Source organism: Peromyscus leucopus, chromosome 2 (genome assembly GCF_004664715.2).
Source record: "Peromyscus leucopus breed LL Stock chromosome 2, UCI_PerLeu_2.1, whole genome shotgun sequence".
NCBI classification, from domain to species: domain Eukaryota; kingdom Metazoa; phylum Chordata; class Mammalia; order Rodentia; family Cricetidae; genus Peromyscus; species Peromyscus leucopus.
This window is the reverse complement of record NC_051064.1, coordinates 45,231,827-45,251,667: the sequence shown is the minus strand read 5'-3', so window position 1 is coordinate 45,251,667 and position 19,841 is coordinate 45,231,827. Positions and strand designations below refer to the sequence as shown.

The window sequence follows — 19,841 nt, the reverse complement described above, 5'->3', positions numbered from 1 at the left end:
GACAGCTAAAATTAGTCATCTCAGTGTCTGAGCATGAGTAAAAGCTACCAGGAGTGTTAGTGCCACCAGGTAATTGACTGCACTCAAGAAAACATCTCACCTCCTCCAGTCCCTACCCCTCACCCCACCACACACTACACAATGATGGACAGTCAGCATTAAGCCAACATCATGCAGTTCTTCTAACGCAGTAGAAGAGGAGGAGGGGGCACACTGTGGGTTTTGTGGCCTCACAGGTGGGCAAGAGTGGGGTCATTCTTAGGTCTATCGTGGACTAGGGAAGCAGTCTCTGAACATGTCACTCCTGTCCTCTTCAATCAGTTCTTCAGTAGGATGAGGAGATTGTTGTAAGAATAATGAAATTGCTAGGCGATGGTAGTGCACGCCTTTAATCCCAGAGCAATGAGTTCAAGGCCTGCCTGGTCTACAGAGCGAGATTCAGGGCAGGCACCAAAACTACACAGAGAAACCCTGTCTCAACAAAACAAAAAACAAAAACAAACAAACAAACAAAAAGAATAATGCAAATCAAGGAGTGGAAGACAAGCCCATGGAAGCTACCATGCCCTTGTTGGGGTTCTGTGTTCTAACAAGGTTCGGAGACAGTGGAGAACCATTTTTCCTTCTCAGTTCCCTTCTGGCCTTGCATTCCCTCTCACCTCCTTAGGTATCATATCCTTCATACCCTTGCAAGCTGCTGACTGCTTATGTCTGTGTCCTGTCCCTGCCCACCAATAGCCCCACGTTGTGACCATCTTGGGGAGGGGATAGGTGGGAGACATCCTGCAGAGGGGTGCAGGGTTTTGCGTATTTGCACATGCACATGAATGCATGCTCACTCGAGTGTTTATATGATATAGATGGAGAAACTGAATTATCCTTATTCTGGGAAGCAGACTTTTGAAAAACCATGCAATATCAAAAATTAAAACAATTAAGCCAATGCATTATCATACTGTCTGGGTCTGAGTTTTGTCTTCATCATTGACTTTAGTGTGGCTTTTGGCACATATATATCTCTGAGGCTCAGCTTTCTCATTTGCTTACTAGGTGGGGACCTTAATTTTGATACACTGTATAAAGCCTGTGAAGGGTCCTACACACAGGACTAGAATCAAGGAACAGCCAAAATAGATTTACATGCTTTTAGTCATATTTTCAAAGCACAGATTTTGGAGTTACACAGTTGCCAGTCTGTTATATTTCCCACTAGCTTTATTGACAAGGCCTTGAGCTTGTGGGTTAAGATGGTAATGATTACCTACATGGCTTTTCAGAGACGTGGCTGTTTTTGCAGAAAGCACCAATTCTGCCACTGGGCCTGTGAATATGCCTGATGTATGATGAGAACAGAATGAAAGGGGGAATCTCTGCCTTTCTACTGCGTCTCCCCTTGGCAGATTTAAGCTTTGGGTCAGGTGGGCTTGCTCTAAACTTGCCTGACCTCTTTCCTCCCCTTCATGCCAAGATATAAGTCACCAAGGCAATATCCCCTTCTAGGTCACTGTAGTATCATCTAGGAATCTCCCAGTCCTGCCCATGACCTCCTCCTCCTCCTCTGTACCCCACCCCCACCCACCCCCACCCCACCCACAAAGCCTGTGCACAGAGCTGACATTCCAAGACAATCATCTTCAGCAATGGCCTCTCAGTTTTTGTAAGCTTTCCCAATGCACCTTTTTTCTTGACCCAACAGTTCACCCTCAAGTCATTGGCCTTTTCAAATGATCAATAAAGAGTAGCAAGCTGTTCTTACAATCAGTTACATTAGAATGTAATGTCACTCTGCAGGTCTCACTTACCTTATTCCTCCTGACATCGCCTTCAGTGCTCGAGTAGAGGATGTCCTCCAGAGGGTTTAATCCATGCTAGAGAAAGAACTGTCTCTGCTGACCTCCTGACACTGATGTCTGCATTTTTGTTTGTTTGTTTGTTTGTTTTGTTTTTGTTTTTGTTTTTCGAGACAGGGTTTCTCTGTGTAGCTTTGCGTCTTTCCTGGTACTCGCTTTGTAGACCAGGCTGGCCTCGAACTCACAGAGATCCACCTGTCTCTGCCTCCCGAGTGCTGGGATTAAAGGCGTGCACCACCACCGCCCGACTGATGTCTGGATTATTGAAGGGACACACATGAAGATCTGGTTCCCAATTATCTGGCAGGCATCCAGAGTGGATCTCCACTCTGCCAGTACTGCCTATGGTACCTAGATTCCCTCAACAAGGTGACTACATCGTCGCTGGCCCTGGGCTCCGATGCTGCTGTGGTAGAGTATGGTTTCCCCAACAGAATGGGCAGAAACAGACCATACACAGAACATAGAAGGAAGGTCCAGTAGCAAAATGCTGTGGGCTACTTCCAAGCATTGTTAGTAGTGCATGTTCCTAGTTACTATGGAAACTGAAAAAGAGTATCTGTGAGAGCCTATATTATCTGTCAAGGAGTTGCCATATCAAAATGAATAAAGAATTGAGCTGGGCAGTGGTGCACACGCCTTTAATCCCAGCACTCAGGAGGTAGAGGAAGGCAGATCTCTGTGAGTTCGAGGCCAGCCTGGTCTAGAAGCTAGTTCCAGGACAGCCGGGGATGTTACACAGAGAAACCCTGTCTTGAAAAACAAAAACAAAAACAAGAAAAAGAAAAAGAAAAAGAAGAAGGAAGAAAGGAAGGAAGGAAGGAAGGAAAGGAAGGAAGGAAGAAGGAAGGAAGGAAGGAAAAAAAAAGAAAGAAAGAAAGAAAGAAAGAAAGAAAGAAAGAAAAAGAAAGAAAGAAAGAAAAAGAAAAAGAAAAAAGAAAAGAAATCATTGTCCAAAGGCAAAGCATTCTTTAGGCTCCTTCACAAACCTCTTTTTATGATGAAATGTTCTCAAACTAACAAAATTAGTCAAAATGGAAAACAAAACTGTAATAATAATACCATATTGGCTGTCCTAAGCTGACAACTTGAATGTCATATTGTTAAAGAAATAAATCATGACTGAGAATATTACTTTATAGTAGAATATATGGTTAGCATGTGGGGAATCCTGGTTTTGGTCCCAGCTTACAAAAATGGAGAGAGAGAGAGAGAGAGAGAGACAGAGACAGAGACAGAGACAGAGACAGAGACAGAGACAGAAACAGACAGAGAGAAGGAAGGGGTGGGAGGAAGGGGGAAAACGAGATGAGACAGCATGCAGCTCAGCTTGAACAAATCCTCTCGTGTGCAGTGCCTCCTGGGTCCACACAGCTTCACGGACCGATGGTGTCTGCTCCAGCAAGCTCCGAGCAGTGCAGCCGGGCTCTGGGGGTGGCTGACATGGTTCCTTTCTCCAAGAGCATGGACCAGTGAAGGGAGACTCCGCACAGAGATGACAGGCGCACCCCAGGTGCAACAGGAGGCTAGATGAAGGCCTAGCTCATTCCAAATACAATACAGAAGTGCCAAATACAATATAGACAATATAGAAAACTCCAGGGCTGGAGAGATGGCTCAGTGGTTAAGAACATATATTGCTCTTCCGAAGGACCTGAGTTCAATTCCCAGCACCCACTGGACTGCTTAAGGAGACCTCAGACATGAGTGGCCCATGCCGTCACAGACATTTCTTTTGCTGCTGTTGGCACTCAACCTGTGCACCCCTGCACCCCTGCATCTCCTGCACCCCTGCATCTCCTGCACCCCTGCATCCCTGCATCCCCTGAACCTCTGTACTCCTGTATCCCCTGCACCTACCATGCCCCTGAGATGCTTCCTAGGTTCCTTTTCCTTTCTGGTCAGCCTCTTTCTCGTAACCCATCATCACCTTTGAGGTCTCCATGACACAACTTGCTGTTTCTCCTTTCAAGACCGTAAGGCTCGTCCGTTCTTCCTCAGCAGACATTTCCTGCTCCCGAGCCAGCTGGCCTCCAAAGTGGCTGACTCAACCGCTCTGCTGAGGTGGGTTTCTGACCCAGCGAACACAGCTGAATTGTTTAAAGGCCTGTCCAGGTTCCTCAGTTTTATGCTCTAGTCACGTGTGCAAACTGTGTGACACCAGAGTCAACTCACGGCGGCTGGTGAACCAGCTCCACGGATAAGCATTCGCCACACCAGCCTGATGCCCGGAGTTCACCCAGAGCCCGTGTTAAATACATTGCCTTTTAAAATGCAAAAGCCTGTAAGATAGTCTTAATCCTCCCACAGTCACGCCAGAGGCAGGCCTGACAGCTGGGCTTCCTGTGAGGCCGTGAATGGATGTGTGTCAAAGGGCTTTACATTATTATCTCTGATTAGTCTGCACAGAACCCCGTATGTTGATTACTGTTCCCATTTCATAAAGGAACAAACAGAGGCTCAGCAAAGATTAGTGGCCGGCCGAGGAGAGCCTACGGTTTCCTGATGCCTCAGGAAAATGTGGATGAGAGTGAAGGTCATCCTCGCCCCCGGAGAATGGGGGGGTGGAGGTCCTGAAGGGCGGTGGAGGGCAGAGATAAGAACAGCAGCAGCCTGCCCGGGTTTGGCCTGGCTGATCTCCAAATGCCCCCGGCCTTACTTCCCTCACAGGCATGTGGTTAGGGTTACCTGAGGGGGATCTGTGTGCTCTGCTGTTCTCCTTCGTTAGGAGACACCCTGGCTCCTCTCCCAGCTGCCGTGGCCTGGATGCTTATGCCCCCAAAAAATGAGAATTCTGGACTCCAACCACACACCTAGGTGATGCTATTAGGGAATGGGTAACTAGATCACGGGCATGGAACCCTTTCCTGAATGAGATTCGTACCCTTATAAAAGGGGTCTCCGAGAGACCACCACCCATTCACCATATGATGGAGCTGAGCGAGACTCTTATATTGTGTCTTAAGGGCACATTGTGCTTCATGTTGTACACTAGAATCTTCACGCATACATTGTAAATAGCTCAGCATGGGTGTTCTATGCTACTGTGGTGGGTTTGTTCAGAGCCGATGTCTACATTGGTAGTGCTGCAGCAGCAACGTGAGGCTCACAGGTGTAGAGAATGCAAACCCGGCTGCCCAGAGAGCTGCTGGCAATCGGTCATTCCCAAGCTCAGGCTTGCCCCTCCGGGCAGATGGTCAGCTCGTCTTTGAGAGACACTGATGCCATTTCTTCCTCCTTCTATCTCCTGCATTTTCTAAAGTCCAGACGACTGCTTCTGTTTCCACTCGCTATCTATATAAGCTGCTGCCTGGAGCTGAGATGTAACCCACTATCATATCAGGCTGCAGGCTTTCTGAATAAACAGCTTAAATATTCAATGCCCAGTCCCGTGCAACAGCTCAGCCTAGGAAAGCCACCAAAACTGACAATCTAGTTTGATCCCTGAAACCCACGTAGTGGAAGAAGAGAACTCCCAAATGTTATCTTCTGATCTCCACACTTACGCCTTGGCAAAGTGCACACTAAATAAATAATTGTAAAATATATATATATTTAAAAATACTCAATTCCTGGGCCCTTGAGATAGTTCAGTGGGTAAAGGTGCCAGCTACCAAGCCCGATGACCCAAGTTCAATCCCCAGGACTCACACAACATGACACTAATATACCCATACACACACACACACACACAACACACACACACACACACACACACGAAATAAATAATGTAATTTTTTGTTTTTGTTTTTGTTTTTTTGAAACAGAGTTTCTCTTTGTATAGCCCTGGCTGTCCTAGAACTTGCTCTGTAGACCAGACTGGTGTCGAACTCACAGAGATCTACCTGCCTCTGTCTCCCGAGTGCTGGGATCAAAGGTGTGCACCACTGCTAACCAGCTTAAAATTTCTTTTAAAAAGACTCAGTTTCTGTCTCTGGTCATTGGCATTTATGATGATATAATGCTGGCAGTTACAGTGAGCAGATGTCATCATGAGCCAAAAAAAAGTGAGAAGTGAGCCCTCTCCAGACACGGAATCTGTCTAGTCTCTGGCCTTTAGAATGACGAGAAACAAGTGTGTGTGGTTCCTGAGCCACCTCGCCTGCAGTCCTTTGTTATTGCAGCCCAACCTGACTGAAACGCAGGCACCAGCGTGGCATCCCTCCAGATCCTGGGAGCCACATGTCCCCATGTCCCCTCCCTGATCTCCAAAGCGGAAAGCTGAGAGTGAAAGCCAATAAGAAGTGTGAGGGGCCCCAGTGACGGGCAAAGTTACTGCTGCCGCCAGACGCCCCAGCTGGCCATCGAGTGACCTATATCCTCGGCTGGTTGTTTATTTTGCAATACACAGTTAGCCTGCTCTCCTTTGTGAAGGTGAACAGTTGCGTGTCTGCGGCCGGTGACCATTTCTCTCCTTAGAGAGCTTATCTCACGGTTGGGGTGGAAATGAGCTGTGGCTGAGAGAATGGACAGGCTGCACCTCAGTCCAGCAGCCCTGGGGACAGGTGAGACAAAGTGGCTGGGACCCCACCCGTGAGGGGAGGAAGCCCTCTTACCTCCAAAGGCTGGCCTCATGGTGAAGTCATGGTCGTCTACTCTGAGCAGAGGCCGAGGTTTTCCTGGCCGGATTTTGGTCACATCAAGGTTCTTTTTATACAAGTGACTGCAAAGAAACAGAAATGTTTTTCCGTGGCCCACTAAGGCACTGGGAGAGGCCGGGTGGATGGATGGTTCTCTGCAGGGCCCACCTGGTCTGTGCTTTTTCTCTATTCTGACACACACAGGCAGCGGAAAAGACTAAAGGAGTCTCCCCACCACCCACTCCCTCATGGGGATGTTCACCAGAGCACAGGTCCTTCCAGAACATTCTGAGAGCAGACGTCTTCCCATGCAGGCTGTTGTCCTACCCGGCAAGTTCTTCATGAGTTGTGAGTGGGGGTAAGTGGGGACGTTGCAGGATGGTGAAGATTACCAAGATTTTTCTTCTAAAAACGTTTCCCAAAGCTGAGCCTGGTGGCATGGTGGGTGGCACACGCCTTTAACCCTACCACAGGAGGTGGAGGCAGGTGGATCCCTGCGAGTACAAGGCCAGCCTGGTCTACGGACTGACTGCATTCCAGGAGGCCAGAGCTGCAGAATGAGACTCACGTGTTACAATATGGTTTGGAATAAACTTGCTGTGACAGAAGCAGACGCAAAGCCCCAGATGCTGCTTTCCCCAGCTAGACCTGAAGCGGCTCCTGGCAGTCCAGGGGACAGGTCTGTACACTCCCCATCTAGCTCGGTCCCTTCATTGTCTCATCTGCCCACTGGTAGGTTATTCTGTGGCAGGAAGGAAGTGAGTCTATGTGGGGGGCTGAAGCTGTATCGTTTGTATTTCCCAGGCAACCTTCTCTCTCTCTCTCTTTTTTTTTTTAAAGATTTATTTATTTATTATGTATACATTGTTCTGTCTGTACATATCCCCACAGGCCAGAAGAGGGCACCGGATCTCATTACAGATGGTTGTGAGCCACCATGTGGTTGCTGGAAATTGAACTCAGGACCTTTGGAAGAGCAAGCAGTGCTCTTAACCTCTGAGCCATCTCTCCAGCCCACCCCCCCCAGCAACCTTCTAAAAGGCGCGATCTGAGCTCACCTCTGTGTGTCTGCGCTAAGCACAATGCCCAGCACACACTAGACACTCAGCAAAGTGGAAGCAATATGAAGGAGGCACTAACCAGCCTCTAGAAGGAATTGAAACTGATTCTAGCACGTTTGGTCAAAGTTGTTCTAAACTAGATGGTTTGGCCTTAACTTAGGATTCCCCGGGAGCTTTCAAAAACCCGGATGCTGGGCTGGAGAGATGGCTCAGAGGTTAAGAGCACTCACTGGCTGCTCTTCCAGAGGTCCTGAGTTCAACTCCCAGTAACTACATGGTGCATGGTGGCTCACAACCATCTATAATGAGATCCTGGTCCCCTCTTCTGTCATGCAGGGATACATACCAGCAGAACACTGTATACATAATAAATAAATCTTTAAAAAAAAAATCCGATGCTTGGTCACAACCCAGACCACATAACTCTGTCTCTGGAAGGGACCCGCGCTAGCTAATTCCCACACAACGACACTGAGGACCCCCGCTCCCAATGTGACATCCTAAGATCCCGTGGCACCTGGGTGACTGGCTCTCAGACTTAACCACAGTGTCATCGTGTGGGGAGCTGTCACACTGTTGCTGGGGGCTGGGGTGATTCTGAGGGGACAGACGTGCTAGGACTTCCCGAAGCCCTGGAGAAAGCTGGGTGAGAGGAACCAGAACACTGGCAGTACTTTACTCTGGAGCTGCTTTTGGCAATTTCCGGAGCTAGCCAGATGCAGGCTGGTGCTGACCACGTGGTGTAAGAGGTGAGGTGACCAACTTGTGAAAGGAGGCAAGGCCTTCTCAGGACTGTGGGCTGCTGTGCGGCCTTCTGGGGGTTGGAGAGATAATGGGGCGCTTTCGTTCTGAGTGCTCATCATCCCCTTTCCATACTCTCATTTTACCCTCCTGTTCCTGCCCCACTCACTCACTCATTTTTAGGAAAACGTGTTTCCTGTTTGGACTACAGGAGAAAGGCGGCAGTTTTCCTCTCCTGAGACCTCGGAGATGCCTTTCCTTTATCCTCTAACAGCTCTGCACACACAGTATAATGCAATGGGACATCAAAGCTGTGCACATCCATGAAGCGGCCATTAGAAATAAGTAGCCATTTACAACTTAGATAGAATCCAATACAATCAGCTCTGCTGCTTCTCCCTCACACTAGCCACATGTAAGTGCTCAAGAACAACTCACAGCTCGAACAGTGTAGAGAAACAACAATTCCATAACCACAGGACATTTTATTCAGTGCCAGTTTAAAGGAACCAGACAGGTTCCTTTATAAGCTGCAGCCTCCAGCTTCACACTTCTTTGGGGAATCCCTGCCTCATCTCACAGCCCTGGACCTCTCACTCACTCCTTCACTTCCGGCGAGGGCTCTGACTTCACCTCGCTCTCCTCCTTCAACCTTGGGGGTGTCAGCATCTGTACGGAGGAGGGCCGTAGGGTAGTACCCAGTGCCCGGAACCACTTGCCATATTTCTAGGAGCAGCTGCCCTGCCTAACATGTTCACACCATGGGAGAGTGCTGCTCACATCCTCACGGGCTTGTAACCTAGTCTGAGGAGATGACCATAAACAAGTAGAGAGATAAGTGATGTCATTTCAGGAAGTGCCGAGTGCCACAAAATCACAGAACAGGCTAAAGAATAAGAGATGGTTTGGCAGGGGAACTATTGGGGTGTGTCATGGGAAGTCTTCGGAGACCTGGAGGGAGAGGGAATGGTGGAGTGAGCCAGGCGAATGGTACAGTGAATGCAGTGCTGGGACAAGGGTCACCTTCAACGCGGCAGTGGCTTACCTGGCTCAGCCCATCTGCTTCCGGCTGACCCACAACCAAGTCTTTTGACTCTGCCGGTCTTCAGGAAGACCCTTTCCTGTTCTCATTTTCTTCCGCTGTGAGGTTCTGAGGTAATGGGGCTCACAGAGTGTCTGGAACTCCACCCTCAACCCCCGCTGCCAGTCCGCGGCTCCTTCCCTCTGTCATGGTTCATTCCCATGAGCAATCAAACTGGACTCCAATGTCTCCTACTTTGGGCCAGAGGTAAGCGGAGATCCACTGCAGGCCAGGCCTGCTCTAACAGCATCTCATCAGCCTTTACCGGAAGGGGCAGCAACACATGTGTTATATTCCTCTTCGTTTCCTTCTATAAAACAATAGAGGGAGCTGGAGAGATGGCTCAGTGGTTAAGAGCACCGACTGCTCTTCCAGAGAACCCGGGTTCAATTCCCAGCACCCACATGGCAGCTAACAACTGTCTGTAACTCCAAGATCTGGCAAGACCCTCACACAGACATGCATGCAGGCAAAACAAATAAATAAAAATAAATAATTAAAAAAACAATAGAGTTTCCTTTTCTGAGCGAGCTTTGGGTTCCTCTCTGTACACAGCTTCCATTAGCCATACCCTACCCACAGCAAGACCTTTTCGACAATGAATGACCTTGCTCTGACATGTCACTGCCACCAGAGTCCATGCTGACCCCAGGGCTCTCTCTGGTGTTGGCGTTCTAAAGGTTTGCGTGAATGCATGTGTCATGACAATACCATATAAATTAGCTTTGCTCCCCCCCACCCCAAGTCCTTTTAGTCTCAAATTTTTCTTTACCCTAAATAAGTAAGTAAATAAATAAATAAATAAATAAATAAATAAATAAATACTATTTCTCCAAAGAGCTGGGTGTCATGTGCTTTGGCTGTCCCAGCACTCGGGAGGCAGAGGCAGGTAGATCTCTGTAAGTTAACAGCCAACTTGGTCTACATAGTGAGCTCGAGAGACAGCAACGCATGAAATTGTACGTAGATCCATATGTAACACGTGCATCCATACGTAACACGTGGAGCCATATGTCACACAGCGTGCTCAGGAAAGTTTGCACTACACAAATGAGCCACAAAGGCCTGTGCTACAGAACATGAAAGCTGGGTCCTTTCTGCACCTCCAGTCTCAGAACTCCTGCCTTGGGTGGCTTTCTACTGCTGTGATAAACACCATGACCAAAAGCACCTTGGGAGGAAAGGGGCTGTTTCACCTTCCAGCTTACCGCTCATCACAAAGGGGAGTCTGGGCAGGAACCGGGAGGCAGAAGCTGATGCAGAGGCCATGGAGGGGTGGGGTGCTGCTTACTGCCTGGCTCCTCATGGCTTGCTCAGCCTGCTTTCTTATCCCCACGACCACCTGCCCAGGCCTGGCACCATCCACAATGGGCTGGACCCTTTCACATCAATCCTCAATCAAGAAGATGCCCCACAGACTTGCCTATAGGCCAATCTGATGGAGGCATTCTCTCAGTTGGGGTTCTTTCTTCCTAGGAAACTAGTTAGTGTCAAGTTGACAAAAAAATCAACCAACACAGCTACTGAACTTTCTCTTTGTTCCCACTTTCTCCACCAGAAATGGTTCTGATAAATGATTTTACTTCTGCAGCTGCATCTCTGCTCAGTCCTCTGTTCCAGGCCATAAGAACCAGAAACCTGGGGCTGGAGAGATGGCTCAGAGGTTAAGAGCAATGACTGCTCTTCCAGAGGTCCTGAGTTCAATTCCCAGCAACCACATGGTGGTTCACAACCATCTGTAATGAGATCTGGCGCCCTCCTCTGTATATATAATAAATAAATAAATCTTAAAAAAAAAGAAAAGAAAAAAGAAAAAAGAAAGAAAGACACAAGGAAACAGAATAAATGTCCACTTGTGTTTTAAAAAAAAGAACCAGGAACCTGCTCCAGGGCCAGCGAGGCATGACATCGGCCAGTATCAGGGCCATAAGCAGATCCCTGCAAAGACTGCAGGGGAGGTGCCTGAGGAGCTCAGAGGGCTTAGCAGATCACAGACATTAACGGTGCCCTCTGCCTCACAGCGCAAATCCTTCCTGTCAACACACTTTCCACAGCTATCCAGGGAAGCCTCCGTGAACCGGAAGTCACAGAATGCCGTCACTCCACCAGGATACAGCAGGCTTAATTCCGCTGCCATTGAGGCTCAGATTTTTTTTTTAAGGGACTAGTTGTTTAATAACCGGAGTCACTGAGGTCTTCCTGGGCCCTGAGCTATTTGTCACAAGGGGTACATTCTCCACTCATCTTTTCTCAGGCATGGTCCTTAGCCCCAGACTCCTGAGCCTCACCCTCATGGTAAGAAGTCAAAACTGGCTGGGTAGTGGTGGCGCACGCCTTTAATCCCAGCACTTGGGAGGCAGAGGCAGGTGAATCTCTGTGAATTCAAGGACAGCCTGTACTACAAAGAGAGTTCCAGGAAAGCCAGGACTGTTACACAGAGAAACTCTGTCTCAGAAAAAAAAAAAAAAAAAAAAAAAAGGAAAGAAAGAAAGAAAAGTTAAAAATGTTAGGTGACCTTAAACCTGACCTTTTGTGAAAAGGAAAAAAAATGCTCAACATGCCTGTGGGGGCAGCTGTGCCCACGGGGGCGGGTTAGAGTTCTGGATCTGGGTCTGTTTGCTAACAACAGTAATCATAACACCGTTCTCACGGTGGCATTGCTCCAGGCAGGCACTCAGCTGTGAATCTTAGACCCTCCTTACTATCACCAAATCCTTCTTCAGGGCAGAGACTGGGGCTCAGCGTGATTAGGGGAATCGGCATGGCCAGAGAGTAGCTTCCCTGGCCTCTCAACTCCTTGTCATGGGCGAGAGTTACTTAGGGGCAGGAGAAGAGGCTGGCCTGGTCCAGCAAAACAGAACCATGGTGAAAACCAAGAGAGGGATGGCCAAGGATGGGGCTCCGAGAGATGGTAGCCGGGAAAGGGAGGACAAAGTGGGCTGAGAGACTGGAGAGGACAGGCGGAGCCGGCCTCTTGAGGCAGGAAAGGGAGGAGCGGGCTGAGGCAGAAAGGTAGGATGGACAAGAAAGTGCTGGATGAGACAAGCAGCTTCCTTGACCGAAGTTCTACACAGAGGAGAACCAAAGGTCAGAGAGCTTTGCAAAGGCAGCTGCTGGGCCAAGTAACTGTTTCGTGTGAGTGGCTTGCCGGCGGATGCAGGAAGACCGTCAGGTTAGACGGCATGTAATTGTGCGTACGTGAGGAAACACCTGTGTGGTGTGTGACTCTGTCAGGGAGACTGTGCACACGTTTGTGACTAGAACTCCATGGGTGGTATGTGTGTGCGAATGTGCACACATATTTGTGTGTGAACAAGACTTCTAAGGAGGGTTCCGAGGCTGTAAACAAAGGGGTCCAGTTGTATATTCCTACTTGTCAGTATAGCTTAATTCCTATGTAATGAAATTTGGAAACTAAAGCGTCAGAACCATGACTGACCCGCCCCCCCAGATGACCTTGCTCTGTGGTTGTCCTGAGAGACCCAGAGAGACCCTGCACTGCCCTTCCTACCCTCTCCACAGCCTGGCTTCAGTGAGGGCACACCCTTTGGCTCTGTTCATCTTTTCTCACCTTGACTCCTCATGGGACGAATTCCAAGAAATAGTCCTCACCCCCAGTGTCAGACTCAAGGTGTCCCCAGTGCCCACATAGTGTCGAGTGACGCTCTGGGCCTTCTGAGACACAGCAGAAGTTGTGGCTGCTAGGCTCCTGAGTGGGGTCCTAGAGTGTGGGCACCATGCTCAAGGGACAGTTTCTGGCAATGCTGTCCCTTGAGTGAGTGAACCAGCCACAGAGTGGCTCACACCCCTGAGGCACTAATGCTGTGTAAAAGGAGCCTGTTCAGGCCCGGGACCAGCATGTTCTCAGTGGGAGGGAGTCCCACAGGTCAGCTGTTGCTTTATGGTTTTGAAGAAGCACAGTGATCTGAGCCCATGTGAACCCAGAAGATTCTAGAATTCTACTGTGAAGGCATCTATTTGAAATGGCCCACACCAAAGTTTCCCAGCCTCCTTCGACCCTGTATCTCCTTTTCACAGGATACCTGATCACATTTCCCAAAATTAGAGCTCAGAAACGCAACTGAGACAGGTGGTCTCTGGGGTCCCTTTCTGGTTCAGGCGTGTGCTTCTGGACACATAACCAAGTTTGGCCTGTGCTTCCTGGCTGAGTGGGACAGAGCCTCAGAGAGATCCTGGCTTCCCAAAGTAGTGGGCTCCATTGAAGGGCTAGAAGTCGATTATAGTTCTTATTCTTAGATTCTTTCTGAAAATTAGGAAGCAGCCAAGACTGAATCTAGTATACCTATTTACAATACTGTGTGTGTATGTATGTGAGTGTGTGTGTGTGTGTGTGTGTGTGTGTGTGTGTGTGTGTGTGTGTGTGTGCAGATAAAAAGGGGGAATTAGAGGTTAAGACTCCAGAAAATGTTACCAGTAACAGTACATGGCCAAAAATATTTGAAGACCACTGACCTAGACCATTTGCCTCACAGGCTCAAGGCCCTGCAAATAAACAAACTAACAAAGACCTTATTTGTGTATATTCAAAGCACACATTCTCAGAACACCTGGAGGAACAGGTGCAAACCATTTCACACAGGTATTCTTGGCTTCTTCATGCCCAACAGTCCTTATGCCTCAGCTGGGGTCAAGTTCTGAACAACTGTCCAAATCAGATTCGCTAGGAGGGGAGACCTTTTGAATACAACGGTTTTCAGTACAAATTCTGGGCCTAACCAGTATTTCCTGGAAATGTCTGCAGCAGCATTCGCTGTTGGTGGACATGTGCTACTAACAAGCTACTAACTTCCTCTAGAATTCAAAACAGTATCACCAAGCCTGTTAAGATGATCTAGTTCTCCCCTGACAACTTAAAGAAGACCACCCCAGTTACCTTTTATCTATTTTGTCAGGCTAAGGCTCCCACTCCAGGCCTCACATGCTCTGCAAGCACCCTGCCCCTGAGCAATACCTCAGCATTACGTGTTTTGTTAATAGTTCACATCAAGTCCTCATACAGTTTGCCTGCCCTTCAATACTTGACCGCGATCATCTGGCCAACCTCCATGTTCCCTGCAGGATATAATCTGACAGAAGCAAAGCAGCATCAAGAAATGCAGAGAGATTTTTATCTATCGAGTCTGAGCCACCTACAAAGCGCTCTTGGTGCCCACGGGCATTAAAAACAAGGCTCACTACATTGCAGATGCCAGCACTGTGGCAGATGTCAGCACTTTGGGAAGGTGGGGTCCCTCTAGCTGAGGTATTCTAATAGGACGTTTGAGAAGGTAACCACTAGCCCTGCTGGGGAAACCTACCAGGAATAGCCTTCCCCGACCCCCACCCGGCAAACCTACCTTTGCTTGGGCATTTCCAGCTGCCCTGTCCATCTCTTCCTCCTGGATTTTCTGCTCTCCACAAGAGCCATCAGGCAAAACAAGAACAAAACGAGTCTCATAAAATAAGGCATTCTTCGAATGTCTATGATGCAACAGGCTGCTGCTGAGCAGGGGCCTTCAGTGGGGCAGATGCCCCCTGGCTTGACCATGAATCCTGTCCCCAGCCTCCTGGAAATTCTTCTCGGAGGGGCTGCGAGGGCATGGTTGGCAAGGCTGAGTTTCCCAACCTACTAATTGATACCGATGCCTGTCCTGCCCCACCTCCCACCCACCCCCCAACACACACACACCTGGCTAGGACACAAATGCCAGGCTCTGTCCTTCCCTCTGCTTAGAGATTGGCCATTAGTCAAGGAGTCTGTCCCCCTGGGAAACTGGGATTCCTCTGAACCCTAGAACAGCTTTGGCTAAGGCTGTTATATAAAAAAAATATTTTAAATCTCTTGAACACGCCAGCTTTTTGCTGAGATCATTAATCCACCTCTCTGGCTGCATAAAACCAGTCTGTCACATCCAGCAGCGAGTCGGCTTTGATTCCGAGTGGATTTGTATGTGTTTAGGGGAAGCTAAGAAAAAACACTGACGGTTCCAGAGAGCTTTTTGATCTAAGAGAATATGCTTTGCCTATGGCTGAGGATAACTGCTTTTACGTCAAATGTGTACCTTTTTTTCCCCAGAAAAAAACATCAAAGACATGCATTTTGATTTTGAAGAACAGCACGAAGCAAACAAAAGTCATGATTATGTAACCTCCTTTTCTTACCGTGAGCACTCAATTCACCTTGCTCTTTGACCCTGAAATGTGTAAAGTCAAACTTCATCAATTAGACTGCATTTCATCCTTTGAAATGGAATTGTGCAAACTAGAAGTATAGAGATATATGAGGTCATGTTTAACCTGCTAAACAGTACACTATGTTTTAAAGTGACTTAAAGCTTGGTTGCTGTGTACTGGCAATGAGTTTAGTATCGTAGAAACAGATCTGAGGATGAAGGTTAGATAGAAAGAGATAAAACTGGACTTCTATTATGTAGGGAAGAAAGAATCAAAAGCAGGAAAGAGGAATGATATGATATATCTTATTTTGTAAGGATTCCTAATTTGAACAAGTTGTTTCAGGAATCAAAGTAACCAAAGAGGATGGTGTAAGAATGTGTTAATCCCAAAGATGTAAGGAGAAAGACCACCGACCCAAATCATCATGGCCAAACTAATTAAAGCGAGGTTTTATTTTATTCGTGTATACAGGCTGCCTTCCAATAAGGCAGGGTTCAAGAGGTCAGCATTAGACCTGGGCAAGATAAGGGTTAGGTGGCTTCCAAATGGGGGACTGGGCAGGCAAATAGGCAGGGTTACAGAAGCAGAACGTAACAAGCTGGTCCTGACCAGGTGGTCATAAGAACCTTCGGAAACAAAAGTAGAGGTGCAATATGGTCACAACACTTCTTGAAACAAAGACCTGGTTACCATTCCTGGGACAGGAAGTGCAGAACCATTTGTAGTTAAGGTTACAGGTGGGGCAGAGCCCAATCCTCGAGAAACAGAGGTTTAATCATAAGCAGGAAGAGCCTGGTTTGTCTTTGCAATAAGACGGCTTTCAAGCCTAAGATGGAGGCAGGCTGGTTCGTCAAATGCAGTATTAGAATCCACGCCATGCTGCTGCCCAGGCCACAGAACCAGCAGTGCCCTTTCCCTTCTCACTGATACCAACAAGCCCCTGCTGAGGATGCTAGAAATGCATCTGGGGCATCAGGCAGATGACCACACGTCCCGAGTGTTTCAGCAAGACAGGAAGTGTAGCTTCTGCAGAAAGGGGCCTGAGGAGCTGTGAGAACTGAGTGAGCAGCAAGTCCAGTGGGTTTTTACTCCTAATACAAGGATCCTGCATCTCAGCCGGGCGGTGGTGGCACACGCCTTTAATCCCAGCACTCGGGAGGCAGAGCAGGTGGATCTCTGTGAGTTCGAGGCCATCCTGGGCTACCAAGTGAGTCCCAGGAAAGGCGCAAAACTACACAGAGAAACCCTGTCTCGGAAAAAATAAATAAATAAATAAATAAAAATAAAAAAAAAACAAAAAACAAGGATCCTGCATCTCACCTGATGAGTCAGAGCCTGGCTTTGGGCCATTAGCTAGTACAGAGGGACAGTTTCTAGGAAAGATGAAACCTCTAAAGGATTAGTTTTATTTCAGGAGCTGCTCACTCAGAAGGGACTTTAGCAAATGGTGTCTTCTCAAAGGGGAGGTATCCCTTTCTAATTTAACCTTTATGCCGGGGTCGTGGGAGTAGACAGCAGGTGACAGCTAGTGTTTGACAACTCGACCCACCAGACGTATAACTCCCTGATGAGGAGCCCCGCCTGGCAAAGCCGTGGGGTTGCTGGCTGTGGAAATTGGTTGTTTTCTGTCTGTAGCTTTCTCGTGTGCCACCATTAGACCTCCCTACAAGAACAGCTGTGGGGTGCTTTCCACAGCCCTTTGGTAGTGTGTTGTACATCTCTGAGCACTCAGTTAGCTGTGGATTTCTGTTTAAGCTGTGTAATTCTGATGAACAGAAATATTACCAGAATATTCTTCTTTACTGACACAGGAAGGTAATAATAGTATTCTCAGTCTCAAAGACAGCCTTTTACACATTTTACAAAGACCTTAGAACTAGTCCAAAACAGACTAAGCTGCCCCTACAGACTATACACCAAGACTAATTCCCAGGTGTTGTTTACTGCTAAATCAAGGCCAGGCTGTTTACATCTAGACACAGTCCTTGCAGTAGCTCCCTTTCTGCATGTACCCTGACCGCTCAAGGTTCAGCCATTTGTCTACTGTCTGGGAATCCTCACCAACTTAGAGCTATGTGCATGGGCGAATGTGACTTACTAGCTAAGAGAAGCTACATGACTTACCTTGTGTTTTGAGACTGGGTAGGGCCCTGAAAATGTAACTTACAATTGTCCGAAGTTTGGCTGAGGGCGCAGCAGCGGCGGTGTGGTGAGAGAAGGCTGTGTAGAGCTATGTGAGAGCTGCTGCAGAATGTGAGTGTGCGCGTGTGTGCGCGCGCACACTAAGAGATGAAGAAGAAAAAGCATGAGTGAAGTGTGAGGGCGTGAGTGGGTGAAAAGACTGAGTGAATAATCTAGGAAGTATGTGTGTGAATGAGTGAGAGAGAGAGAGCTGTATGTCAGAGCGGCTGCTACGTAGAGGAGCTGTGCCTAGGAACTGTGTAAAGTGCTGTATGGGGAGAGAGCTCTGTAATGAGATGTTCAGCTGTGGCTGTGTGGAGATTTGTAACTGTGAGGTAAGGTAGATGAAGCTGTATGGAAAAGAGATGCAGAAGGACATGTATGTAAAAGAAAGATGTGGAGCCATGTGGAAAGTGTATGTATGTAAAGATATGTAGCTGAGCCATCTCTCCAGTCCCAGAGGAGATAAATTTGGACTCCCAGAATTTGTGTGACCATTGGAGCCAACAGGTAGCTGGTGTAACAGTCTAGATGTGAGAAACTTTTTTTTTTCTTTTCTGTCAAGGTGGCTACCCCACCAAGGGCCAATGGACCCCCCAAGTGGGAATTTCCCTCAGGAATTTCATGCTGGGAGAAAAGAAGGTGCCAGCCAGAGTGGGAAGCTTGTCTCCTGAAGAGATTTACAACTTGCCAGACAGCCTTCAGGAATGAGACTAGAGCCCTAACAATGAGAGGTCAATGGTAGGTGGGACCACAGTTTAACTCAGACTGCTTAAAGTGCATATCCCTGGCCCGAACTTAAGACTTTAATCTCACTTCAGGACCCCCAAAATGGATCTCTGTCCCTCTTCCCAATGTGGCTACACTGAATAAATCATTTTTCTTTTTTTTTTTCTTCCTTCCTTTCTTCCTTTTTTTTTTTTTTCTTTTACTAGTAATTTGGCTGATTTGGTAATCTGTTTCTTGAGAATGAGTCCCTGAACTTGGCTTTTTGGGTTACAGGCTGTGTACCCCAAGTTTAATAACAGTAACATCTGTACAGATAAGGGGTGGATGGGGAGCCAGACTTGGAAACATGAAGAACCATGACTGGGAATCAGTCAGCAGAGGAGGCCCAGCATGGTGAGAACAGAGCACAGGCTACCGGATCTAGGAACCAGACCATGGTTTCTGGCTCAGCTGGTGGTTCTGGTTGTGAATGATTTTGGGAAACCTAATTACAATGTCTTCAATGGGTACATGGGGCTGTGAGGCGCCTCAGCAGGTAAAGGGGTTTGCTGCCAGTCCTGACCACCTTTTCCACCTGTCTGCCACAGGATCTGTCTGTTCTGGACATTTCATGGAAATAAAATCCCACGACGCACAGCCTTTTGTAGCTGGCTTCCCTCAGCACTATGTGTTCAAGGTTCATCTGTGTTGTAGCATGTATCAGTGAAAGGTGTTCAAGGTTCATCTACATCGTAGCATGTTTCCTCACCTATCCCTTGTACAGGTGGAAGCCATGCTGTTTCTCTCTTCACCAGCCTGTTTCCACTTTTAACCATAATGCCATGAATGTCTGTTTCTGTCTGTATAAAGACGTTTCTGGTGTGACCCACATGTGTACAGAGGTCAGGTGACAACAGTCAGGGGCGAGTCCTCTGCTTCCAACCAATGTAGGACCCTGGGATCAAACTCAGGCTGCCAGGCTTTGCAGCAAGGACCTTTAATCACTGAGCCTACATTTTTCTTCAGGATACAAAAATGGACTGGGATTCCCGGGGCATACAGTAACTTCATATTTCACTTTTTATGGAACCATTAAACTATTTCTGAAAGTGGCTGCACCATTTTACATTCTCACCAGAAATACAGGATTCCAATTTCTTCACATTTTTGACAGTCATCTGGCTTCGTGTGTGTGTGTGTGTGTGTGTGTGAAAGATCTCTAAGTATTTTGCCTGCATGTATGCGTATGAACATTGTGCGTGCTTTGTACCCAAGGAGGTCAGAAGAGGGTGTCAGATACTGTGGGGTGATTTGAAAGAAAATGGCCCCCAAAGGGAGTGGTACTTAAGGAGGTGTGGCCTTGTTGGAGGAAGTGTGTCACTGTGGAGGCAAGCTTTGAGGTCTCATATATGCTGAAGCCACACCCAGTGAGACAGAGCACTTCCTGTGACCTGCACATGAT

General features: G+C 47.8%; 1 protein-coding gene across 1 annotated transcript in view; it reads right to left on the bottom strand.

Annotated features, from left to right (window-relative positions):
• Gabrr2 (gamma-aminobutyric acid type A receptor subunit rho2) overlaps positions 1–14,942 on the bottom strand; it is a 48,951-nt gene extending 34,009 nt beyond the window's left edge. Inside the window, exons 1-2 of the mRNA XM_028872779.2 lie at positions 14,671–14,942; positions 6,407–6,513 (exon numbers count right to left, since the gene is read on the bottom strand). Coding sequence (XP_028728612.1) covers positions 6,407–6,513; positions 14,671–14,861 — 298 coding nt within the window. The 5' untranslated portion in view covers positions 14,862–14,942. The remainder of the gene's footprint in view (positions 1–6,406; positions 6,514–14,670) is intronic.
• Positions 14,943–19,841: the final 4,899 nt, after the last annotated feature.